The following is a 27,707-nucleotide window of genomic DNA, read 5'->3' as shown; positions in this document are numbered from 1 at the left end:
TTTGTTTATCTGTGGGAAAGTATGTTGGGATGCATGAGAGTGTGATTTGTAACAAGAGTGGAACACGAAGAGGGAAAACACACACACACACACATACACACACACACGCAAGTAATAAGGTATGTCACCGTGTCGGGACGTTTCTTGTCGCTCAGCTCCTCTCTGTCAAAACACTGGTTCAGGATCTTGTTCTCCGACATACACATGACCTGCAGATGCACAGAGGACATTTTTGATCCCAAATCAGTAACACAGCTTATCTATCACCAGCATCACACCATCAAATTATAATATTGTTAGCAGTAAACATGTTCTGATGCTGCTTGCCGTCAAATCAATTCCCCCCGAACGTGTTCATTGTAAACTCAGTCTCACCTCTTTTAAGTTCCTGAAGAGCAGGTCGTTGTTCTTGTCCAAAAATCCTGATGAAGAGAAGAGGAAATTAATTCTAATCAACTAATGGTGCACCAGGATGACTTTTCACTGGCTAAATCCATTGAAATCTAATCCCATCACTGAATGTATCCCATCAATCCTAATATATTGGGATCAGTTTTTACAACAGAAGTGAAATGTGCTTGATCTTACTGTAAAGGGTCTATATTCATATAGCGCTTTTCTAGTCTAGACAGTGTATGCCCAGCTTTAAGTGCTCATCCTCATTCACACACTGCGTGTGCTTTGTGACAAGGGGAGTTCCCTTGATGATGATCAAACATTGAATGGAGAATGTCGATGGGCAGGGCATTCTGCAGGCCAATATGGATGGACATCTCTCAGTAAAAGAATTCAGACAAGCCACAGTATAAATAGTATTTTACATTTGAAATGTATCTAAGGCAATTATAATGAATGAATATTATCTATAATTTACAGTTGCTATGTTCCAATTTTTTAGAGGATGCTTGATCATTAGTAAATATTGTTTGTTAATACCTCATTCTGTTCTGTATACTGTAGATCTATTTATTCTTAGACAGATGGAGAAAACAGTTTTAAAGGAAGGATGATTGTAGTGGGAGCACTGGGGTGTCAGGTGTGACTGTGAGGCTCATGAGTCAGGTAGGAGGGGCCCTTAGCAGAATTTGCTCAGGGGCCCAGGGAGGTCACTGGATTGATTGATTGATGACAAAGTACACAACATTAAATGACATATCCTCATATTAGGGCAAGTTTCAATGTTTATCAGATCACTAAATCACTGCAACATGCATCTGCATGTATCTCTTTATTTTAACATCGTTAGCGTGGTGAGCAGCGATGCACGATGTTCACTTCACCATCACTGCTATATGGCAGGATGGCAGTTGTGGGGGAATGGAAAAGTGATCTGATGTCATTCTTACTCTTTATCAAAGGGATTTTAGGGGTTTCAAAGTCTGACTTAGTCTATATATGAACCATATGTGAATGGAACAGTCTGAGGCGAGTAACTGTCCATGTCGCAGAAAACTGCATAACTGACTATTATTAACTTCTATTATTATCATTAGACTGATTTCTATTCAGGGGATAAACAGGAAGTAGAACGTTACTCTGTAGATGAGCTGTGAGCTACAACTTGTTTAGCCATTGACAATGTGGCACCATTGAAAAAAGATCAAGAAAGTTGATTTAAAGTTAATAAGTTAATAAGTAGCACACACACACCGTTAACATTGTAGTTGACTTCTCCAGCGTAATGCAGCAGTCTGAATTCATCACGACCCATCACCTTCCGGGTCTTTGCATCAGCCAGCTTGTGACTGCAGGAACACAGAACAGACACATCAGTAAACATGGATATTATCTGTGATATTATGGGGGTTACAAATGACTATAGTATCAAATCGATCAATCAATCATACTAACGTGACAAAGTGTGCGTGTCCTCCCACAGTGTCCTCCAGCTTCTCTAGGAAGGTGATGTCACTGGCGTCTCCGGGCCTCAGACACTCCTCGTCCTGACAGACAGAGCAGCGCACAAGGACGAAAAACATGTCAAACACTTTGGCCCCATACTTATTAATAATCTACAGACATTTGATACTAACCCACGTGTATTCCTAGCATTTCTTTCCGTGAAGCTTGAGCCAGGAGACTGTTAGCTTAGCGTGGACTGTGTGAGCAGTGGAAAACACTCAAATATTCCTATCAACACCTATCTATAAATCAGTAATTAACAGAAATCGAATGTTTATTCAGTTCAAACACTGAACTGTTATGGGGGTTATGAGCTGGAATTATTCTCAGGTAGTGTGACTTGCTATAGCATTTAATATGACTTTCTTCTTTGGGGAATTTTTTATATGTTGGCCAAAGTTCAGTTCCAAAATGAATCTAATAGGTGAAATCAGGTCTTGGTTGTTTGTTTTTTTCAGATCCTATTTAACTATGAAGCCTCTGCAGCAGAGACAGAGGACAGAGTGTTTCCTCACCAGAATGGAGATGATGCCTTTGAACTTCTCCTCCACCAGGTCACAGATGATCTTGTTGTTGAAGTACTGCACCGGCTCCCACTGTAAAACATAAACCCACTAAATTTAGACATGATGTGAAATTAAACCCGACTATGGGCAATACTATAACGATTTTTTTTCAAGCCTCTGCCAGCTGTTTATCTCAGTGCCGAAACTTTGACATAAAAGCCCCCCTGATAAAAATCACATCTGTTCTAAGATATTTAATGACCGTCAAGTCAGTCATCTGCAGAATTACAGGAATCCTGGCATGCAGACACGGCAATCACCCACTTGTGTGTGAGCACACATGAACACGAAGCTCCACAGGCTGAGTGTCAGCACTGTTAGGTTGTGTGTACTGAGCAACAGAGTTTCCAGAGATGACAGACTCAGTACAGCCCACAGTCCTGAGGTCAGATAATAATGGGCTCTTTGAGAGGTGAATCCAAGTTTCTCCCACAACCTGTTTGCTCTCGGACCACTGCATTTATATTAGGAAGAACACAAAAAGGCCCGTTGTTCCGAAGAAGCAAAACAAAGCGATATAATGCAACAAATAGAAAATGAAGGCAGAGACAAAGTGAGGAGAAAACCCAACAGAGAGGCAGACCTGTGCTGACATGTAAGAGGTCTCATTAAAGACAGAAGGTGTAGAAACCTCTTCCTATCGAGAGCAATTTAAATTCTTTTATCTATTCACAGCTAAAGTTAAAACTCTAATTGTGGATAAATAAAAGACCATTAACAGGGTTAAGGGATTCATTTTTTTAATAGGGCAGCATCTTCAAAAAAGAGCACTTACTGTGAATTACTTTGGGTAAATGTGTCAGTGAAATTGGATGATAAATCAAACCATTAATTTCAATTTGGGAAACACAAAAGCAACTGAAAAACTGGAACTGGAAAGCCAAACCCTCGCTGAGGGAGGGAGCATGGTGCCAAGATGGAGGGTAAAAAAACAAAAAAGCGAACAGAGCTGTGAGGACAGAGGTCTACATAGTGTTCTGGGACTAGAGAAGAAATGTAAAATCAATAGGCAATTAGCAGACTTCCTTTGCATAATTACCATGCGCAAAAATCCACAAATGAAGGTGCAAAAGAGATGCATTAAGACAAGCTGAAAAATTGAGCAACCTAACTCGGGTTGTCACATCTTGGATTTAACAACATGAGAAAAAGTGAGGTATAGAAGAAGGTGATGTCTGACCGTGATGCCCTCGGCCTCGTACTCCTCCTGCTCCGACTTCAGGGTGAGCTCAATGAAGAGCTGCTGCAGTTTCTCGTTACAGTAGTTGATGCAGAACTGCTCAAAGCTGCAGCACACAACAACAACAACAACAAACAAACAAACAACAGCTTAGCTCAGACACAGGATCATTAACATGTTGGACTGATACTGGTTTGTTACTTCTCATGGTTTTGGGACAGCAAGAATTTGAGTGGGGTGTTGGGGAGTGCAGGGTCATCGATTGGTCTGTGCAACATGTTGCCTGACATCATGAGAAATTTGCAAACTTTTTTGCAAATATTGCTCCTCTAATTCAGTTGTCAGTGTTTAACATTACAAGTTAACTTGATTTGCCTGAGAACTGTATAAATAAATCTGACCTTTGCACCTTTTCAATCAAATGAACAGTTCTGATTGTACCTGTTGTGCTGGAAGACCTCAAAGCCGTAGATGTCCAGTAGACCGATGACAGAGCAATTCTTGTAGGAGTCATCCTGTTACAGAAACACTCATCTTTAGCTCTGCATGAAAGGAATCACTCTGGGATATATTACGCCTAAAAAAGATTTAATCTAATACATTAAAATGTAAATATTAAGATACCAAGGGTGTGTTATCCAAAAAGAATGGTGCATTAGACTGCGAAATAAAATGTGCATTAAATTAATCTTCACTGCAGTATGTACAGACTAGAATAAGCGTTGCTGACTTATTTAGTTTATATCGAGCATATGATAAATATCACAGAAATTAAATGTGACTACTGTCATAATATCATACGATATAATATTCTGTTCATCTTTGAACATTGTAAATGTCCACAAGGTGGAGCTGTGCTGTAACAAAATAAGCAGGAGTCATGCTTGTGTGTGTGTGTGTGTGTGTGTGTGTGTGTGTGTGTGTGTGTGTGTGTGTGTGTGTGTGTGTGTACCTTGTATGCCAGTGAGGCATTGATCTTGTTAACCAGCCAGGTGAAGGTGCGTCCGTACACCGCCTTGGACAGAGCATCCCGAGCTGATGACGCCTGCTCTAGGTTCAGTGGGCTCATCAGCTGAAACACACACACACACACACACACACACACACAAATTCATTTAGACATGTCACATTATAATTCACCGTAGCAGACGTTACACAGAGAGGCAAGTTCTGTATACGAACACTTATCACACAGTGGCTCTACAATGACAGCGTGTATACAAACCTACCTCCTCTCCCTTGGCAATTATCTTCTTGTGTGTGAGTGCCTCTGTCAGCACTGTCCCATTCACCCCTAACAACTGGAGAAGCACAACAACATTAGCACACACCACAGCTCCGCCAGAGACAAACACATTTCCTCCAAGCACGACGCCCGACAACGTCACAACGCTCAGCAGCAGCGACATCGTCCGTTGGGTATCTGCTTATTATGTCTGACATTAGGTATAACCTAAAGTCGCACATATATATGTACATACAAAGTATGATCTAGTTCTTGTGGTGGTGGTGCACATGTCTTCACCAGAATTTATATGGTTAGTGGATATATGTATTCTGAACGAAGAGTGTGGTTAATAAGAGATTTGGACAGTGGAGGAGAAGATTCCTTGTTCTACATGGAAGTCTTGCAAGGTGATGAATACATGCAGAAACAGCATAATTAAATCATAACACAGTGTGACTGGATAATTTAGGTGGATCAAAAATACATACTATTTTGATATGTATATACATTATTCTTTAAGCTGTATTTTAGGAGGAAAATGGTGAGTAATTTAACAATTTTGGCATCATACTTTTGCATATTAAAAATGTGTTAAATAAGTCACCAAGCTTAGTGATTCCAACCCATGGGGACTTGTACCCATGATACTCTTGAACACTGGATGTCGCAGTTGATGAATGAAAACTAGTTAGCAAGTGTGGCAAGTACAGTAAGTCTTAACAGCTGTAATAAGTGAGTATCAGTGCAATACCCAGGAGGGATTCTGAGATGCTTGATGAATACCCCCCACCCCTCCCGCCCCCGGCATGGTGCGGCATCTTACCCTGGACAGGTACTTTATCTGTGTGTCAGAGGTGATGCAGGCGTTGCCCTCCTCCCCGCCGTACTGCACATTTCCCAGGTGGAGCACGCTGGCGATTATGTTCAACAACTCCTGCAGGTAGAAAACGGGGAGGGAATGGGAGTTGGGGAGTGGTGTTAAAGACGGAAGAGCGTGGAGAGGAACATTCAGGAAAGAGAGAGAGTCACGCAGGGGAGGTAGAGAACAAAGGTAAAGAGAGGAGAGGCTGTGGCACAACATGATCTTACTGCAGAGCTTATCTTTATGAGCAACTCAGAAGATACACTGTTGCATTGATTTTACTTAGTTTGAGGAATTGAAAAGGATAGAAATGTAGCACACACACACACACACACACCTGCGCTTCACAGTGTAAGCTGTGTGAGATCTTAAAAGCTTTGGAAGCAAGCCCAGAGTCATGAACATGGAGAACGACTCCCACGCTGAGCACAAATATAATAACAACCACACATACTTGTTATGGCTCTTTCTTTGTCTATCTCACACAAGTGGGGGTTAAAATGTTTATTAAATATTCTCAACTTTACCTCAACAAAAGTGAGTGTAAGAAGTGAAAATTCAGCTTGGTGTGTGCAAAATGTATAAGTAAAAAAAAAAACTGAAGGGAAAGGGATGATAGCTTCCACCTGCTCCGCCGTCCACATGGAGGAAACGGACAAAAACAAACAATTTACACAACTTGTACTCGGTCCTCACCTCCACGTCGTCCTCGTTGAAGCCAATCACACTCAAGGCTTTCCTCACCATCTTCCAATCACTGCGGTCATTGATGGAGCTCACTTTGGGACAGTTACCCTGTGTGAACGGAAGAACAACACTAGTGAACGAGCTACAACACCCTGAACACGCTTTTTATTTACAGTCTCCTTTGTCATGTCCAGAAACATATCAATAGTAAAGTAGGTGATGAGTTAATGGGTGATAACTGGTGATAACATGCAAAGTAATCACCTGTTTACATAGTAAAGTTAACACCTACAGTATTCTCACACAGACACACACACACACACACACACACACACACACACACACACACACACACACAGGTGAGGTGTTTTTGCTCAGTAGCTGTTGGTGTGTTCAGTAAAGCCTTGAGGCAGAGTTCCCCCTGAGAAAAGCTCCTCTCGCTGCACTGAGAGTCCCTGACCGAGAGCCTGTTAAGCAGAACTCCCACTGGGATGCAGAGAGAGAGAGAGAGAGGAGAGAGGGAGAGGGAGAGAGAGAGAGAGAGAGAGAGAGAGAGAGAGACGTCCTACAACTTCCCTACAGAATCTACAGATGATTTATATTCATCTGCAGGTTTCCCATTACAGTCAAAGGCGTGACTACAGGAAAACTTCATTGAGACTTAACTATGAATTGACATAGTTGCAGGTTTTCCCATGGAAATAGATACATTCTTATATACAGAACATCTAAAATGAACCATCCTCCAACCACTACATTTAACAAAATTCTATCAAGTAAATCCAAAACTTAAACCACAATCTTATTTTATCCAGCACTTCTTTTTCTATTTGCCGTTATTTGACAGAGGACAGAGGAGAGCTGACAGGAAATGAAGGATGAGACAAGAAATAGGACATTTTCTTACGACACCAACAATTGTCTTGTTCTGTCCAACCAACAGCTCAAACCCCTCCAATATTAACTTCATTCAGTTATCTATTAGAGAGAGAGAGAGAGAGAGAGCAGCAACTCCCCACTGCGGAGAAACTGGCACCATCAAATGTCTGGAAACTGATTTCTAAAATTCATTCTCTTCATTTTCTGTTGATCAACTAATGGATTAATTGGCTTCTCGCTGCAGCTTTGCTTTAAATAGTATCGTGACATTGCAGGGTAGTTTGGAGATAAAGACCTTCTTGATAATCTGATTTATGATCAAAGCCTGTTACCGTGTATGAAAGGAAATTACTAGATGCTCACTTTGACCAGGTACTGGTACTGCTGCGGGTTCCTCTCCAGGCCCATGCGTCTCAGCAGGTCCTCCTCGCCGCCCTCAATCATCTGATAGAAAATGTGGAAGTTCCTCTCTCCGTGGTTCTGGTGGACCACGCGGGACTTCTCCAGCAGGTAGTTGATGATGTGACCCCCCACCGGGGCGCCCTGCCGACGGGACAGATAAAAGGGAGGGGGAGGGGACGAGGACGAGGAGGAGTGGGTAAGGCCGGGGTACTGAGGAGGTGTTGCAGGGTTGATACAACATACATGCAGGTTCAACAGATCGTGTAGTGCATAACATATTTTGTATACCCACAATAGAAAAGAGGGGGGGGGGGGGCTGATGCCATTAATTATGCTTAAACAAGGTCAAATCAATTAATTGACAGAAAAAGTATATTGAGTGTTAACAATAACATGCAGAACAACAGGGCCTGTAGTTCACTCATGCTTGAAGTAGCCGCCACTGTAAATCAGACTGCCCTGCTCACCTTGAAGTCAAACTGAACGTCCATGTACTTGCCAAAGCGGCTCGAGTTGTCGTTACGCAACGTCTTGGCATTGCCAAAGGCCTGTGGAGAGGATAGGGAGGGATCAGGAGCGGAGATCGGAGAGAGAGAGAGAGAGAGAGAGAAGGGAGAGGAGAGGAGTGGTGATTGACAGATTAAGAGGTGGAGAGATAACAGGAAAAAAGTGTTATGAAGACAGGACGATAAACCTCAAGGTAACAGGTAACAGGTGTTAGAATCCCTGCGGTGTTGATCTGGGACAGTAGCGCAGATTACAGGGCACACACACACACGCACATAAACACATCTGGAAAGCATCTGGCTGGGACATGCCAGACATCCAAACAAGCACTTCAGTAAGCTCTGGCACTGCCTCCGCTCTCCAAAAAAACTGTCTGTCAAACAAACACTGAGACACAATCGCCACTGTTCTTCACACACCGTTTCAAACAAACAATTTTCTGCTCCACTAATGTTCATGATTCTGCCGTGTGTGTCCGTTCGAAACATATGAGCTTGCATTTCCACTGTGTTCGACCAATGTAGGCTGCTGAAAGCATACCGCAATGTGAACTTTGGATAAGTTTAAGTATACTGACAGGTGATAAGTGTCTTAGTCAGGTTCAGAAGTCACATTGACTTCTGAACTCTACTGGAGGGATTCTCCCTAAAGATATTCCCTGTTTGGTGTTTTGAAGGTTGTGTTGGTTCACATTTTCATACTACTGGACTATTGGGGGGGCATCTGTATCTGCTGTTTCACCACAACTTTTCCAGGACTTGGTCACCCATCCGTAGATGAAAATCTTGTTATGATAAAGTTCCTTTTTTTTGTCATTCTGACAGTTGACAAGTGAAATCAAAGGAAAACGACGTCTCTCCATCAAACAGGGAATTTAGAGGATGCTGATTATGCTGTCGGACATTGGACAGGACATTGGACATTGGGATGACATATTTCAGCTCTAATAACAAGATACTGAAACATTACTCGCGATGGTATGACAAGCTAGGTGGATGTGTTTCTCTCGGGCTCCTCATTTCAAACACTGCTGATGGGCAAATCAACCTCATATTTATCAAGAAGCTAACACATCTATTTATCCCCATTCAAAAACGCAACATCAACTCTCTCCATCACTCAGCATCGTGAGAAGCCTCATGTCAAGTGTGGTCCAGACACGGAGCGTCTCCAGATTAAGGTGTCCTCGGCGCCTCACCTCCAGCACTGGGTTGGACTGCAGCAGCCGGTCCTTGATGGTCTGCACCTGCTCGCTGGCCGGACAGGTGATGGCATAGTACTGCAGGATCTTCTTGGACGCCTCCGTCTTCCCGGCCCCGCTCTCCCCGGAGATCAGGATGCACTGGTCCTTCCTCTCCGTCCTCATGGAGCGGTACGAGTTGTCTGCCACTGCGTAGCTGGAGGAGGCAGAGGGGGAAAGACGCGGGCAGTCAGCAGGATGTTTGGCAGAGCTGCAGACAAACGCTTTAAAACCCAAAACATGTGTTTCTGAAGCAGACCTTGGACTGCAAACAGGAAAACACATTTTTTGAAGTCAGAACATTTCTTGCTCAAGGTCACGGGGTCTTCGGACTTGCCAAGAATTTTTAACGAGGCAGCAAACAATTGTCGTGGCTTGACAGTAAAACTGTTAACATTTCAGACATTAGATATTGTCAAGTCTTTTCAATTGGAATCTTTAAAAATGTGCCTTGCACATTAAAGAGAGGAGCAATGCCTCCGACAACGTTAGAAAAACTCAACATTCAAAATGGAACACAGTAGAATGGAAATGATTGACATCACCAGAGTGAGACAATTATTGTTCATCAGTCATAATGATGATGATGATGATGATGATGATGTCCTGTTTAGGAAGAATAGCACTGTGATGCTCTTGTGTCTGGAATGTGTCATATGTGTGTGAACTTGGAAAGATACTGGACCAGTATGAATCATAAGTTCCAGGCTGGAACGCAGCCGGTTCTAGTTGTTTGGTATCAGTTGTCGGTCCCGAGCTGCTATCAGCGCTGCGATGTTGTTTCAGCCTGTTTGGACACATTTCTGACATCAGACTAATTGCTGGATGAAAAATGGAGAAACGTGGCCATCGCTGTACTGTGCTGAATGTGTGTGTGTGTGTGTGTGTGTGTGTGTGTGTTGGGTGTGACCTCGGGGAGGGCTCAGTTCTGGGGGGTCAGGTTCAGGTCGGAGGAATTCCCTCTCAAGGGAGGAAATCTCTTTCCTCCGACCATCATTTGCTTACTTTCATTTCCATCTTGCCCTCCCGTTTGCTCTCCGCAGCCCTCCACCTCTCTTTGCCAAAGCACATCTTTCTTTCCACTCAGAGCAAGAGAAAACATTGGCCCTACACTCAAGTGCTGAAATAAAGCGGGGGGGGGGGGGGGGGGGGGAGAACTCCCTGTAGCAAGAGCAGAGAGAGAAGCATTTAGTGAGAGATTCTGTAATGTTTTTTCGCTGACGCCTCTCTGAGCCTCTATAACGCACTCAGTTGTTTTCTATCGGACCTGTGGAGTCTAGACAGATTGAGCAAGGAATTCTCTGACCATTCCTGTGGCAACCCTTCAAAAAAACACTCAAGACTCATGAGCTAACGTCTGACCATTAGGGCATTACGGAGCCAGTCAGCTCAGGCCTCCCTCTTAAATGCACTTTAAACACACACTGAGAGAGTACATTAAGAGTACAGGTGCCACACTTGTTATGTCACTGAGGTAGGAAAAGCTTCACCACGCATCAACAGACTCCTCCTTTTAGGGGGTGGAGAGACAAAACATGATGTGCACTTTGAACGTTTTTTCCTGTGGCATATTCTCCAAGATGCTCGGAACAAACAAGTCTGCCAAGCAAAACTGGTGCTGTATTAAAGGCCAAAGGTCACAGGTCACACTGATAGTCATTGGATTTAGTTGTTTTCTGTTTACTGGCCTTCAAGTGAAGTCGAATGAAGCCTGAATCTATGTTCTGATGAAGGATTATTCGTCTCCTTTTCGATCGTTGCCTTTAATAACTTTCAACTGAGTGGATGATTAAGTCTGTGTACTTACATATGTGGTGAGACCTCGTAGAAGTTGACCCCGCGGTATCGCTCCATGTGGTTCTTGGTGTAGATCTCCAGGTCTTTGTATGGGTTGACAGACACCAGCACCGAACCAATGTAGGTCTGATGAAACGGGAACAAACAAGTCACTTTAAGGGTGACATGTATGTGACATATGCTCATATTCATGTTCATACTTTTAATTTGGTTTATTGATTGAGAGGTTTACATGCTGTAATGTTCAGTCAACACATCAGTTTCCTCAGACTGTCCGTTCCTGCAGCGCCACTTTCCAGCCTCTGTCTGAAACACTTGGTTTTAGCTCCTGTCTCTTTAAGGCCCCTCCCTCCCAAATGAAGCCCAGTCTGCTCTGATTGATGAAGCCCTTCCAGCGCATGTAGGAAGAGTCTGCCTCCGCTCTTTGTTTGGGGCGTGCCAGACTAGCCGTGAGGCCTTATGCACTCCCGTACCATCATTGAATCACGATGTTACAGAAGTGCCGGCCAGACTACTTACAGGCGTTTCAGGAGCTTCCGGAGTTTTCTGTCATGGAGAGGAGCTCCCTTTTCCACAGACTTTGGGCTTTTTAACTTTGCAGAACTTTTACATACACAAAAAAAATATATATAACACACTAGAGGAAAGGGAAAAATTGAAAAAAAAGACTCACTTATACTGTACTATAACAAAACATCAGGAGTTGAACCACTGATATAACGTCAACATCAGACAACTTTGTGTTCCACCATTTCACTTGTCTGTATCATCTCTTGTCAGTGTGGGTGTGTTCGCAGCAAGCGCGATGTGAGTAATTCAAACTTGACCTCTTCACATTGTTTCGTGAGCCTGTGGTGAGAACTGCAGGCCAGATAACTGTCTCTGTCGCCTTCCGAGTGAAACCTAATCATGATTTTGGATTAAATATAGTAAAACACACTACAATCCTAATCCACCGCAGGAAAACAGCCCAGCAGTCAAGGCTACACTGCACAGCAACAAAGGCTGATTATTGGACAGCTGCTCCACCAAGATGGGTGGAGGCACAATGCTGGGATGTTTGATCAAAATTGTAGAAAAACAAGCCTCTATGATATATGTACTCCTGCATACATACAGAACAGGTTTGGCACACCACTCACATAGATGAGGTTCTCCTTGAAGCGCTTGCGCAGGTTCTCTATGAAGGCGGCCTCGCTGGTGTAGTTCTCCAGCAGGACAAAGTCCTGCACGCCCACCCGGTCTCTGGCTGTCAGGGCCGACTCCATCATAGCCCGCACCCCGTCACTAGCCACCACCTGGAGGAGGACAAAGAGGGAGTGGTTGCGGTTAGTGACTGGATAGAAACAGCGCGCAGTGGAACACTCCATCCATCATACTCTGCATGTCCCACTCATGCAGAAATTGCAGAAAGAATGAAGGGAGGGACCAAAAAAACCCCCAAAGTCTGTGATCACATCACGCACACATAATTTATCCTCATTAGGGAAGAAGAAATGAGGGGGATTGAAGGAAACCAGGGATAAATATATTTTTTCAAACGCAGTGGAGAGTTGTTTAATACCCGATCGATATCAGACAGCGTCAGGTATAAACCTATTATTATCAGATGTATCAGGTGTGTGATAAAAAATTTGTGACGCAGGAACATGAACAGCTACACACTGAGCTGTGATGCCACAATAACTGGATAAATAATGAGTGTCATAGATTCTAATGTTTCACATGCTGTTAATAATCAAACATCAGTTTGATATTGTCGTGAAGATATTTAGTTAACAATCACAACGCTTCATTTCAAGGCCAAACCATCAGCTGGCAGCAGCTTTAATCCAATAAACAGTCGCATCCTGAAAACAACATTCTCTTTTGTAGTATTACCATTTTTATGCAAAAATAAATCCCAGAAGGTTCTTCCTGTCCCATAAGCTCTCACCACATCTTTGAGAAGCCCCCCCTCACCGCTTTTCATCAGACAATAGAGCACTTTCAGACCGACGCGAAGAAGCAATGTTTGAAGTCCAAAGGCCGTTCACAGACCTCACATTCATTCGAGCACTTACGATGAAACAGAGTCGGCTTTTCTGTTGGTGCATCGTGCACCAGTTTTCTTAAAAGCAGCTCCTAAGTGATTTTACCATCTCTGTAAACTGAGAATGTAAAGTTATCACCTCGACCACAGTGAAACAGACCAAGACCAGGTTGTACGCATATTCAAAAATGATATACAGCACAAACTGTGTAGAGGAAGTGAAGTTAGAGTGCAACACTTACATGTTGAAGATCATGGACGCGTTTGTCCAGGAAGCCCTTTTCTAAAATAGAGGCTTGAGTTTTACGCATGAGATTGCGAATGTTACCCACGTCCATGTTTAAGATGCACTGAGCGCACAGACGTAAAACCAAACGCAACTTTTGCTGGATGGCAGGGGCAGGCACAATCAGCATGGGGACAGACAACACACACACACACACACACACACACACACACACACACACACACACACACACACACACACACACACACACACACACACACACACACACACACACACACACACACACACACACACACACACACACACACACACACACACACACACACACACACACACACACACACACGGTACAGCAGGTGTTGTTGTGTTATGCGGTACAGTATTGTCTTCATTTCTCAGGAGACCATACGAACGAGATGGAGAGAGAATGAGAGGGGAAATCTTGAGGGAGGAGAGAACATATTAATTAGTGCTGTGCGAGACAAAGAGAGCAAATGCGTGGGAGAGAGATGTACAGTAAGAGAGAGGGAGGGGGGGTGATAAAGAAGAGGGAGGAGATGATAGATGCCAGGTGACGACTCCGGTCGTGCTCCATCGCTCCATTTGAACTGAACTGGAAAGTTAACGACACTCCCACACACACACACACACACACACACACACACACACACACACACACACACACACACACACACACACACACACACACACACACACACACACACACACACACACACACACACACACACACACACACACACACACACACACACACCTTAATCGGATTTCACACAAGTATGCAGCAATACGTCTGATGCTGTATGTCAAAGGAGAGCTGCCGTGTCCCGTGGCGCTTCACACATGAGGAGACAGATGTCCACCAACTCATCTTCAGGTCCACAATATATAACTGACTCCACACAGCAAGTTCCTATTAACTTCAAACATTAGCTGACACATTATTATTTTTCATCATACATCACATCTACACTCTATTTCTTCACAGCCTTCCAAAAACACAAGTGGCCTGGCTGGCGAGGAAGTTGCAAGAGTTGGCTCGCCTCCCCACCTTCATGATCTGATGATGACTCAGGCGTTCCTCCGTGCCCCCGCTCCCTCCCAAATCCTGGTTGTAAAATGTGCGTGTTTGTGCACGCAAGTCCTCGCAGAGACACATTGATGGCAAAAATCCAAAGTGTGGACAATTTGATTCCATCTCTTCAAAGGTCGAGGCTTTTACTGTTTGATTTTACAACATGCTACAATATACAAGTCCCACATTTAAAGAGACAGTCACAAGGCAGCTTGTTTCTCTCTTTGTTGTTATTCTGATTTTGGCAGGGCCGCGACCCCACGACCTCCGGTATGGGAGACCGACGCACTCAGCGCTGAGCTAAAGCCGCTGAGTTGCGGCGCCACCCGCTAGCACGTCTCTCAAGGTGTCGTCAAGTGATGTTTACGCACTGCACTCGCAGTGTTGTGCGGTGCGGTCCGCACCGCTTTTCCTTTTGTTTCCGATTCCCGGAGCCAGGGCTGAGCCGAAAAACCCGGAAGGTAACAGACGGTGAGGAAATATTTGCTGATTTTTACAAAACGTGTGTCGCTTCAGAAACGCTTCACTGTCCCTTTGAGTGACTCTCAGTAGAAACTGTAGTGAAGCGTCATCCTCCCCCCTCCCCCCCTCACTGATGACATCACTGTGGGCTTGTTCGGCATTGTGTGGTGCCTGACACCGGTGCGTCTTTGCCAATGTCTCCGTCTCAGACTACAATGAAAAACAGCTTCAAGGCAAATCAAACATCGGGAAGAGAGTCAAGCAGAGCGGGGGAAGGAAGCTGGCACACTGACAGAAGAAGGTGTGTGTAACAGCGTACGCTGGAGTTTCAACGTCAAGAATGGTCATGACATAGATCCCTCGTTTTGACACTTGTGATGGTCGCTTTATTTCAGCAGGAGCCAAAAAGAGCCGGGACATTCTGTAACGACCTCCCCTTCAGCTCACCTTCACGCACACGGGGGAAAATGCATGACTCCGCTGTTTCCATTTGTTGCTTCATCTCACGTTTTCGACCTCACCGTTTCCTGCTCGCTCTCTTCACATCACGTCTGTATTAAGTTACTGCGAATGCAAACACAACATTTCCCCCCCGCTGCTGTTTCACTGTAAAAGCATTCAACTGGCGAAATGGTATTTATAATAACTATTATATGTATTAGCGTTTATGGCTGAACACGGGCTGCCAAAGTGAGCCGTTAGGTGTCCGACCAGCAGGTGACAGGGTGCACGCCTCCGGCTGCTCAGCAACATAACCAGCTCCTCTCACTTTGTCCTGCCCGCCGTCATACATTTACAGTAACGAACTTGAGTTTGTTCGGCTGCATCGGCCGATCTCCTGCTTTATTTCCGACGAACACGTTGCTCGGCGAGTTGTGGTTTGCTGCTGTAATCGACCCACACTCAGTCGTGTTACTGTGGCAACCCGTCAACCGGGACTGAAATCCAAAGGATTAGGACTTTAAGGGAAGGGAAAGAGGACGGCAGAGTTGAAAACTCTGGCAGATAGTCTCACAAATACTAGAGATTGTGTGTTTGGGAACTCTATTCCATACATCCCTGTTGCCCTCACCCCGGGACGTCGTGGTCTCTGGTGACCTATTTTTTCACACATCTCTTCAGAAAGCAAAGAAACTGCAGCTGTGTGCATGTGCATGTGTGTGTGTGTGTGTGTGTGCGTGTGTGTGTGTGTGTGTGTGTGCGTGTGTGCGTGAGACTTGTTTTCAGTCATCGCTGGGACATTTATGCCGCAACGGTCAATCGAAAAGTTTGCTTCGGATTTTCCAACGAAAACTTCCCGCACGTGTCTATTGAGGCCTTTCAGCTCTTGCTGCTCGTGCTAAGCTCACTACCCAGTTCTGATCCAAACACGCTGCAGCTGGAAACATATGAAACGTATGACCTCCTTTGTAGCACGGCATTTTCCCTGGGACAGACGTACCACGCAGCAGGTGTTTACACCAAACTTAAAGGAAGTCATCGTCGTGGCAGCAGCAAAGCAGACGCTTTATTACAAAACCCTCCAAACATTATGGTGCCTGGGAAGAAAGAAAACCAGGGCCTTATTTCCTCACCTCTCTCCCCTCCCCTTCCTTCTGTTCATTCTATCTCTCTTTCACTTTCCCTCCCTCGCCTCAGCCTCCTGCCTTCTTTCTCCATTACTTCATTGTTTCCCCAACTCCGCTTTCACTGTTTGGCTTTCCTGAGCGCGGCGCCGCAACCCCGGACCTCCACCCGCTTCCCAGGAACACACCGCGTGCATTGCTCCAGCGGCTCCTACGTGTCGTCAGGTTTTCCGAAAATCCTGTGCGGCAAACAAGTCAGGTTGGGGCCAGGTTTGCAGGAGGAGACCTGAACAGGCACAATTCTCTGCACAGAGGAAGTTAACTAGAGTGATCGGATGTTTTTAAGACAGGTATCAGCCTACTCTGTCAGTCCTCTACCACACTGCCCCCCTCTGCTCTATCGACCTCCGTCATCAATCATCTCCTCCGACATCTTCGGCCCGTCGTGGTGCCCTCAGCACTAGGCAACAACGCTCAGGATGGTATACAGGACATAAGGACTTTCTATATCACGAATAGAAAGAACCGTAAGGGCAGGGTGTCGTTTGAAAGGTGAAGCCATGCCTGACAGGAAATATATCTCCACAACTACTGGACTGGATCGGATGAAATGCCATGACATGTGTTTAAAGATATCCATGGTTCCCCTGTTTTTCATTTAGAGGCATCACGTCACAGTTTCAGTTATGTCCAATGATTTGGTTTATGACCAAATACCTGCAAGGCTAATGGCATTCGCATCAGATTCAGCCCTGAGGTATATAAACTGCTATATATTTTCTTTTTCTTTGACAAAAGAAGCTTAATGAAGACTTTGCCTACATTGAATACCATCTAAACCTCAAAACAAAGTCAAAATTTGGTATTTGAACGTTTTGATAACTATTTAAGGAAACATTTTGGTCGGTACCAAAATACTATCGATTAAATCAACCGCTGTCGAATATTTGTGTATGTAAAAGATTCCAGGTTAAAAATGCAAAGAGGAGAACAGTGTATCAGTCAGACTCTTGTTAGAGAAGAAAATAAAAACACCTCTTCTGACTTCTGATTCTCATGACTTGTCACAAACGTGTGTAATGATAACCAAAAGAGCGAGGCGTGCGGTTCTGATGGCGAAACTGTTACCCACTCACAGATTTGTGAATTTATGGGGATTTTTGTACCAATGCTTCTCATGTGCCTCTCTTTTCACTCCCATGTGCTCCGTCAGAGAAAGTCGAGGGATTTGATCAGCCAGCCTGTGAATAATAGCAGCTCTCTCCTTGACCTTTACATCGCCGCGGGCGAACTCGCAGGGCTCAGATGTCACACTGTTTATGTAAACCCTCAACTAACCTGCTGCTCTGAATGCACCACAGTGCACAGGATGGGAGCTTTGAACGATTTGAAGTCACAGCAGTCATCGAACCTGCATAACCAGGCCTGGTGAGTTTGGTATTCCACTTCCCTGCCTTTAGTTTTTGTGTGCGTGTTGCCTCGTGTTGTACAAGTGTCGCTATATCGTGGATGATGATTTTCCATCTCAGAAATTTTACACTGTGTCTCCGTGGCAACTGTAATTAAATAAGACAGCAATGGATCCTGCAGGTGTGTAATTTAACTGCACACGTTTACAAATTCATTCATGCTCCATGCCTTTGTTTTACTTGGAACATTTATAATAATTTAGAAGAAGAAAAAATCTAAAATTACAGAAATGTGTTGGTTCAAATTTTTCAAAGGCTTTTCCAGAGCCAAAGAAGACACTATACGACAGTTTTCAAATTCTGTGCAGTACAGTATGATAGCTAGTTAACTTTCTGTGTAGAAATTGGTGGTGTGGCCCTTTAAGAACAGCATCAATCCACAGACACTTAATAAGAACCAATTACAAAGTCTCACTTCTGATATCAGATGGATATCCATGGTCATCAAAACATTTTTAAGTTGTAAAACAATCACTTTCCTCTTTGTATGTCACATATAGCAGGCCCACATGTGGCAGCTCTTTGTCAGACTAGATGGGATTCAAAGAGCTAATAAACAAATCATGTTGCAGCGCCCTTTAAGCAACCGCAGTCGAATATTTGTGTATGTAAAAGATCCAGGTTAAATATTCAAAGAGGAGAACAGTGTAGCAGTCAGACTCTTGTTAAAGAAAAAGAGAAATTCTGTTTCTCACGATTTGTCACAAACTTGTGTAATGATAACCAAAAGAGCGAGGCGTGCGGTTCTGATGAAGAAACTGTTAGCTCACAGAGTGTTTCTTCCCCTGCATCGTTCCACTATATGAATCAGTTGTCTGGCACTAATTTCTCCTCTTCTCTCGTCCATTCTGCACTAACTGGAGACATTAGTGTTGACTATGTGAAATTATAGCAAGGCCATTACGAGGCCAAATGTGACATCAGAATTTGATGGAACCGACCAGAGGCTTTATCGAACAAGGAAGTGGTCGGCAAACCAGAACCTTGAGATTTGAAGACAATAAACGAGAATACCCACACTAACAACATATCTAAGTGGAGGTGAGCGATACTGTGCGGGTTCCAAGTTTGATACTGACGCTTTGATTACGATTACCATGGAAACAACCCTCCAGGCTTAGGGGAGAAGGCGAAATGACTCCGCAGAGCAGTCAGACAGGTGGGACGAGCTGGCTGAGATTTCACAGGAATGAACCTGCGTACCTGAGGACAAACGGGCCACAACAACACTGCATGGACTGGGTTCAATGTAGGTCTTGGTCAACACGCTACTAAAGAACAACTGTGGTTAAGTCCTGAGCAAGTCATCACATTCATGCATTCCAGTCAGCGGCGGGTGTGCCACTCTGCAGCTCACCCTGGACGTGGATCTCTTTGGAGGGGGCGAGGAGCAAGAGAAAAGGTAATAAACCTGCCGTGGATTCAACTCCAGTACCAAATTTTTACATTAACTGTTTTTTTGTGTCACTTATTTCAACCATTAAACGGTAGAAATGACAAACTGTCATGCTGCTGGCGGGGCCGAACAGCAAAAAGTAGCCTACTTTAAAAGCCAACCGCAGCATTATCCAAAATATACTATTCCAACGCCTACGGATACAAAATAACCAGACGAACTAGAACAATAAGAGAGAGTTCAACCTTGGTCTCAATAAGCCTGGCTGGTTAACACCGAAACTCTAGTTGGAATTAACTAGAATCCTTTACTGTTAATCCTTCAAGTCACGGACGTTAAAAGAATGTAAATCATTATTTATAAGACATTTATGAGTTAGTCGGGCTGAAAGAATTAACCGGCAACTCTAACTTACCCGACTCGAGCGATACTCCATAACGGAAAAGCTTTGAGTTGGGTTTTTTTTTACGCCATTAGGGTTTGTAGTCCAGGTAGAATAAACTGGATCGCTGAGCCCTTCGGAAGCTTTTTCACTTGTCGCATTGTCTGCATCACCTCTCAGAGCGGAGCAGTGGAAAAAGTGACTGGAACAGATAGGCTGAAGAGACGGAGGCGAGCCTCGCGTAAACTACCTATTGAGCCGAAGACTGACGCCCAGGAGGCAGTAATGACAGCGGTGTTAGGAATCTCTCAGTGCATCGTACTGCCCTGTCAAATCTGTCAGTCCTCCTTATTACACACACACACACACACACACACACACACACACACACACACACACACACACACACACACACACACACACACACACACACACACACACACACACACACACACACACACACACACACACACACACACACACACACACACACACACACACACACACACACACACACACAGTGCGAGGCGTTCTGCTGAAGAAGAAAAGTTTCTTCTCTCGCAGTTTTTCTGTGAGAGGAAAATACATGCAGCTCCACAGAGGATACATCATCCCTCAGTGATACTTCAGCACACACTTTTTTCATTAACATGCTCACTCTCACTCGCGCTGAATGCCAAAGAATGCTGCCCGGCCACACATCACCACCATGCGAGTGCCTCGCCCCGGGGCGGCACAGACGCACACATATACACACACAGCAATGAGGACATATCAAATGAATACAAATGCAAATAGATCTAACATCAGCCCGACGAATACAGAGTCGAGGCGAAGGAGGATGCTGGGATCAAGGAGGAGACGGACCTCAGAACGGTCACGAGTGAGTCGTGTGAGGTGAGGAACAAGCGTCGCTCTTTCACCTGTGAGTCTCACCCGTGTCCTTGAAGTTCAAGAGCGAACTGTCGAGGTTGTTACCTTGAATTTCAAATCCGGCGGCCAGTGCTCATTACTAAATAATCCTCCTCCAGTCCAAAAACATCCATGCCACACTTCAGCAGCCGGGCCGAAATCCAAACCCATCTTACACTCATAACTCCTTATCATACGCTTTAACGCAAACAGTGTAGACAAGCCGTTATCGACCGATACTACACCACAGAGAATATTGTCCTGACCTCACCCACGTTCTCAGTGACTTTTTTCCTGCGGGACAAATGTGTGGCTGGGAGTCTCACCAGAGGTCTGTACTTCATGGCTCCTGCCCTGCTCTCCAGTGATTTTCCTTTTCCACCGAGTCGTTAGTCCAGCGATATGAATATGGCCTCCAGCGCCGCGCCGCCACCACTATTTAGCCCAGAGTTTGTTTTTAGAAGCTCTCCCCTCCGTCCTGAGAGCCAGCTGCCATAGCTTCTCCTCTTACTGCTGCTCACACACACTTACACACCTCACTCTCTCTCTCTCTCGCTCATTCACCCACTTTTCGTCTCCCTCCCTCCCTCCCTCCAGAGGAAACAGTCCCCATGTACGACGACACACAACCCACCCTCCTTCCTTCTCTCTGCTTTCTTCCCTGTGGCCCTCTCCTCGATCCAACAGGCACTTGTGCTCAAAAATGTACTTTCCTCCTCTTTCCTTGCCCTCCCTCTTCCCCTTGAAAGACGAGAGACGGTAAAAGAGAGCGAACACATCTATCATAGGTTCACATCTCCCCGTAACCGCACCTGGACAGTAGAAAGGATGAGCAGGGGAAAAGTGTGTCCTGATGCCAAAGGGTTCGCGGATGTGAAAAAGGGGAAACTCTTATGTAGTAAACGTAGCATGAGCCAATAAATAATCGTCCGTGTGAGCCAAAACAGTTTCCCCTTCCTTCGCTCCTCCATCTTTTCTCCCCCTTAACTCCCGTCTTCCCCTCTTTGAGATTTACAAGCTGGAGCAGAGACCAGACGAGCAGCCAACAGCCCCCCCTGTCATAAATACGGCCACTGATGTTGCTGCACCGAGCTCACACACACACACACACACACGCACACACACACACACACACACATAACATACACCCACACCTACATGTACATGTACACAATGATGCACGCATGCATGCACAACGACCTGCCATCATTAGTCCAATAACATTACAGAGAGTATAATTACTCAAGACCAGTGTTGTGCGCACGCACACACACACACACACACACACACACACACACACACACACACACACACACACACACACACACACACACACACACACACACACACACACACACACACACACACACACACACACACACACACACACACACACACAGTTGCTGCAGATCAAAGGCCTCAGGAGTCTAATGCATCTGCTTGTTAACAGTAATAAAACCTGACATCTAACAGGCGATGTCCATGTGTTTCCGAGAACAAAGAGGAAGAAAAGTTTTTCTCGACAGTAGCCGGATTAATACTCAGACATTAATGAGGGCTTGTTTGAAGTGTGCACTTAGAGGCAGAGCCACCTGTTAGCAAGCTTAAGGGTTGTTTTTTTTACCGTGTGTCTGGTTGGTTTTGGGTTTAGTCGAGGTGAGAACGTCATCTAAAGCTGGGCAGCCCCAAAATTAAAGGAACAGTTTGACAGTTTGGAAAATACACATTCACTTTCTTCATACGCGTTACAATAAATGATAAGAAGACCCCAACTGTCTAAAGTATATGAAGCTGAAGCTGGGGAACGTAAGCTTAGCTTAAGCTTTTGTAAAAAGTCTGCCTTGACTGTTAAATTTGTACAAAAACTGAAAAGTAACAATGACAAGTTGTAGTTTCTTTGTATACTTATAAGCGCCAATGTTTAGTTTTTTAGTTTAACCATTGCAGATGGATATTAAAGGGGCGGTAAGCGATTTTGGAGAGAATTTGTCTCTCTCTTTGTTGTGGTTGGGATTTTCTTGCTCTGGCCGGGGCCGCGTACCAGCATGGGAGACCAGTATGGGAGACCGACACGCAAACCACTAGGCCAAAACTGCATAGTTGCAGTGTCACCCACAAGCACGTCTCTTAACGTGTTGATGAGGGATGTTTACAAACTGCACTCGCGGTGTGTCGTGGTGCGGTCCGCACCATTCTTTCTTCTCAATTTACAGAGCCAGGGCTGGGCCAAAAACCCCGATTTTCTTTTCCGGCACGGACAACTAACGTGCCTTGAGGAAATATTTACAAAAGTGGTCTCAATAATATCATCTATCGCTCTGCAAATAAAAAGGCCAATACGTGCATCTCAACAAATGTTGAACTATTCCTTTCGTGTACCACGATGCATGACTCGCGATAGAAACACACGCGAGTCCAAAAGACATGTTTTGGACAAAGTGGGGCCTTCTGCTCTATGGTGCAAGAGGCTACAAGCTCCGGCTTCAAAGGGCAGAGCAGCAGCAGGAAAGCCTGCTTTTACAGGCCTCATTAGGATGTCTCGCCCCTTCCTGTGGATCTAAGAGAATGGGCCCATAAATCCGATGAACTAGTGGTTGCTGGTCGTCTATATTCCATATCTCTCATTCTAGTCGGACTATTCACACTCCTCATTGCGTCTCCATTTAAAAAAAAAAAAAGTTTTCAAAAAGGTTAAATGAGCAGAAGAGCCCAGTTTCACCACGGAACAGCACAGACCAATAAGCAATCATTAAAAGTGTTTTCATAGCTGTAGCCAGGGTTGGGTAGTAACCAATTACATGTCTTTACCAAAAAATAAGTAACTATAATTAGACCAGATGCATTTGAGTAATGTGTAATTAGATTATAGTTACATTGTCATGGATGACTTGATTACATTTTTTTATTATGTCTTTAAAATATGGCAATATGGTCATGTTAATACCAGCATCTGTTTGTATGGCTAATTTGATTTCTAAATGCTGAATGTTCTACTGTTTAACAATATATTCCTGTGTACATTACTCATCTCTGGTTGCCAGTTTTGTTAATGTTTTATTTAAATTTTTAGATTATGGAGTATTGCTTCCTTTGTATTTACATTTAAAATATAAGAAAGATTTTTTGAGTAAGCGCTCCTCTTGCACAAGTCTTGTAACAAGAAATATACTTTTAGTATTTAAGTTTTGTTTTGTAAATAATTTAGTTTTGTTTTTACTTGCATTTAAAATGGTTTAGATGTTTAAAGAGATTTAAAGAGTAAAACTGGCACTCGAAATTTTGTGGTTGCGTCCATTTTTTTTGTATAAGGTGCAATATTTTCAACGTTTGATGTTGAAGTAATCCAAAAGTATTCAGATTAGATTACATTATTTTGGAATCCCATGGATGCACGATTACAAAAATTGCCATGTAATTTGTAATCAGTAACTGACTACATTTCAAAGTAATCTGAGCCGACCCTGGCTGTAGCAGTAAAAGGGGGTGAGCGCCCTCAGTCACAGACAGCAGGTGTCTGTCAACTTCCATCTCTTATCAAAGGGAACTACAGTATAGGGACAATGTAGGAGAAGAACGCACCATGACAACTGAAAACACACACATACACACACCGGCGTCTTCTCCTCCACTCTGCCCTCTTCTGGCCACCCCCCGACAAAATGAAACTCAATAAGGAGCTATGTGGTTTTCTGCTGAGGCAGACATTAAAAATGCCTGAAAATAACTTCATCCTCATCTCCCTGCAAGCAACAGCAGACACACACACATTCTACCAGGCTCAGCAGTGTACAAACTTTGCACACCACTTTGATGCCCCCCTATTTCACTCATCTCTCTCTCTCCCTCTTCACTGCCAGATCAGAGCCCCTGCTGCAGGAATCTGAGTAATGTTTTCCAGACGCTCTCCCTCTCCCTCTACCTTTCTGTGTGTGTCCCTCTCTCTTGCCACAGTGTGAGAACACACAGGAAATAGGCAAAGATACAGGGAAAGATAGTGGATCGCAGCCGTTTAACACCTAACACATCGTCGGCTCGATTTGTGTTTATCCATGTGTGTTAATGTCTCTGGATAGAAGTGAATCTTGGCAAGTGTGTGTGTGTGTGTGTGTGTGTGTGTGTGTGTGTGTATTCGTGTGTGTTTCTGCAGGCTCATGCTGAGGCTGCATATTTGTGCCGAGTTGGAGGGAGGAGGGGGCCCTATCTGACGACCGATATCTCCCTCATCTGTCAGCCTTTAACCCCTTCCTATCCACCTTCTTATCCAAACTGCCACCTCCACTTCTATTCGAAGACCAGTCGAATTTTCCCCATTGTGGGACGAATAAAGGTATATCTTATCTTATCTTAAGCTGGAACACACACTGCACAGATATTATAAACGACATCCAATATATTATATATTCGGGCTGACCAAAGTGCTCCCACACTGCTGACCTGAATGTGTCATTCATCTTGAGCTATTTAAATCAATTTAACTGTTAGATAAGTGTAATCTTTCAATAAAACTCTGTTTGCCCTAACTTTATGGAATGGATTATTAATGTCATGACTTAAATGTGTAACAGTGTTAAAAAAACAGTTTTATTATATTGATGAAGTAATGAAGTTCAACATGCTGCACCTGCAGCTGTGGCAGTGGGTGGTGTCGTGTTTCCTTCGTCCTGTATCACGTTATTGACCTTGGTTTCAGCACATATGTGACAGAAAATCAGATTAGGTATTACCTACCTAGTAACCTGCTGGCACCTGATACAGCATCCGTCTCTCCTCCCACATACCGTCTGACAGCATATTCAATCTGTCCTTTATAACTCAGAGGCGATAAATGGCATGATATAAAAAAGCACTGGTAGGGACATAAAGCCATGGAAACAATTCAAACATTGTTTTATGTCTGCCATTTGGCCAGCATTGACAAAGCAAGTGGATCAAATATTGTATTTACATAAGACATAAGTGTTTTTCTCTGTTCCAGGTCTGAGGTCACTGGAGAGTTAATGACTGCAGTATTTACCAAGGCTTGAGGCCTTTGAAAAGAAACACAAAATGAGTATAATCAGCTCAATAGCCCTCCGTCCTTCCTGTCCAATACATAACCGTTTCTATCGCTCACACACACACACACACACACACACACACACACACACACACACACACACACACACACACACACACACACACACACACACACACACACACACACACACACACACACACACACACACACACACACACACACACACACACACACACACACACACACACAACTTTGGGGATAAAACCCCAAATCAAACATCATGTTGTTTTCATTGAGGGAAGGGGCAAAATAAGCTAAAATCCCACTGACCACTTTCAGGGACCTTGACTCCGTGGGAAATTAGAAATGGGAACTCTCTCTCTCTCTCCCCCCCCCCTGCTTTAAATTCATCCTCTCTCACTTCCTCTCCAGAAGAGTTTGTTCAGATCTTGGATATATATAGCAAATTTTCCACTCTCCCTCCCATGACCCATACAGTCCAGAAATAAATCTTGGGAATGTGTCATCGTGTAACATCATGCCGCACTAATCAGTCATAATTATTGGGAGCTAATAACAAACTGCAGATACTGCACTGGTATGATTCGGCCTGCTAAAGGCTCGTCTGCATCACCGTCGCTCTCCTGCTTGAAGCTGCAGCCAGTGCAGCTCAAGGCCTTATGTTGTAACGTAGTAATGTTGTGTAATCTTTTCTTTCTGTCATTACTTCGCACGCCATCTTGTCTTTGGCTTATTCATTCATCACATAGTGGGAAACTACAAAGCAATCCAACTTCAGTGCAACTACACGTGATGTCCGCAGAAGCAGCTCCTCCATGTAAACAAAGGCAACTGTTGCCACAAATGGCGTCTTAGCCTCTGGGCTACCCACAATGCAACATGCCGCCATACAATTTGTATGTCCACTCCAATCCCCAGCTTTATCATCTCATTCATGTCTGACTCTGTGTTCATGGAAATGACTAAATGTTGTGTCATATGACATGCAAATGAATAAGGAGGATTTCCCCATTTCAACATGTGTTGCACACCCTTGGTGGACATGGTGACGATAAACATGTTGTGTATGAATAGTAAGTTCAATCTTTATTAAATAAACCCCAAAAATATATAGCTTTCCAATACAGTATAAGGCCATGGTATTTTTTTGCACATATATGCAAGTCGAATATTGATCTTTCAATAAACATCAGGGATGCAACAATCTGATACACAATGTAAATGTCATTATTAAATTCAGTTATATTCATTCTGTCACAGCAGTGACACCGACTACGTGTTTAGTACCTCATCAAGGTCTGACCGGAGTCTGACCAGTATATAGAGAATTACATTTTTTGAGAAAGAAAATCTGAGGATTCCTCTGAATTGACGCAGGGAATGGGAATAATAATCAGGATTAAAAGATGTTTACATTGGATTGGGGAAATCCAAATAAATATCACCAGCCAGTGTTGCACAAATCCAAGTTTCATCTACTTATTTAAAAAGTACACTATGGAGTTTATGACCACCAGTAGTGCTATGGAGCAGTGTATCACACACACACACATTACTCCACTGGTCAACAGAAATGTAGCCATGTGACAACGGAGCTAGTGAGTAAAAAGATTGCAAGGACGCAAACATGATTTTAAATTTTTTTGCCAAAATGTGTGGGTTTTTTTACAAGGAAACTTCACAGGGCACTCAAGGTTTGAGTGAAGAACTCTTGTCCCTCATTACCCTCATAATAATACAATTATATTTTGGCGGGTAGCGGGAATTTGTTCTTGTATAAAAATGGTTGAAAAGTTAAAAACACTGGTATGTGGTCAAAGGGGCCTCAAGCAAAAATCGGCTACAAAAGCTTCAATAAGTG

General features: G+C 44.0%; 1 protein-coding gene across 5 annotated transcripts in view; it reads right to left on the bottom strand.

The window, feature by feature from the left end:
• LOC118299664 (unconventional myosin-Ic) overlaps positions 1–27,707 on the bottom strand; it is a 56,778-nt gene that overhangs the window by 8,565 nt on the left and 20,506 nt on the right. For 3 of the 5 annotated variants that reach the window (XM_035623569.2, XM_035623568.2, XM_035623572.2), the window contains 16 exons: positions 12,393–12,548; positions 11,261–11,376; positions 9,412–9,610; positions 8,174–8,254; positions 7,668–7,847; positions 6,435–6,533; positions 5,700–5,810; positions 4,878–4,949; positions 4,601–4,720; positions 4,090–4,163; positions 3,649–3,754; positions 2,418–2,498; positions 1,852–1,943; positions 1,651–1,745; positions 376–422; positions 129–209 (listed from right to left, as the gene is read on the bottom strand). In XM_035623569.2, the coding sequence (XP_035479462.1) occupies positions 129–209; positions 376–422; positions 1,651–1,745; positions 1,852–1,943; positions 2,418–2,498; positions 3,649–3,754; positions 4,090–4,163; positions 4,601–4,720; positions 4,878–4,949; positions 5,700–5,810; positions 6,435–6,533; positions 7,668–7,847; positions 8,174–8,254; positions 9,412–9,610; positions 11,261–11,376; positions 12,393–12,548 (1,710 nt within the window). Of the gene's footprint in view, positions 1–128; positions 210–375; positions 423–1,650; positions 1,746–1,851; positions 1,944–2,417; positions 2,499–3,648; positions 3,755–4,089; positions 4,164–4,600; positions 4,721–4,877; positions 4,950–5,699; positions 5,811–6,434; positions 6,534–7,667; positions 7,848–8,173; positions 8,255–9,411; positions 9,611–11,260; positions 11,377–12,392; positions 12,549–19,929; positions 20,163–21,134; positions 21,328–27,707 lie in introns of those variants that run through there. The other 2 variants (XM_035623571.2, XM_035623570.2) reach the window with 2 other exon arrangements.

Source organism: Scophthalmus maximus, chromosome 11 (assembly GCF_022379125.1).
Source record: "Scophthalmus maximus strain ysfricsl-2021 chromosome 11, ASM2237912v1, whole genome shotgun sequence".
Lineage (NCBI taxonomy): Eukaryota > Metazoa > Chordata > Actinopteri > Pleuronectiformes > Scophthalmidae > Scophthalmus > Scophthalmus maximus.
This window is presented reverse-complemented; position numbering and strand designations above follow the sequence as displayed.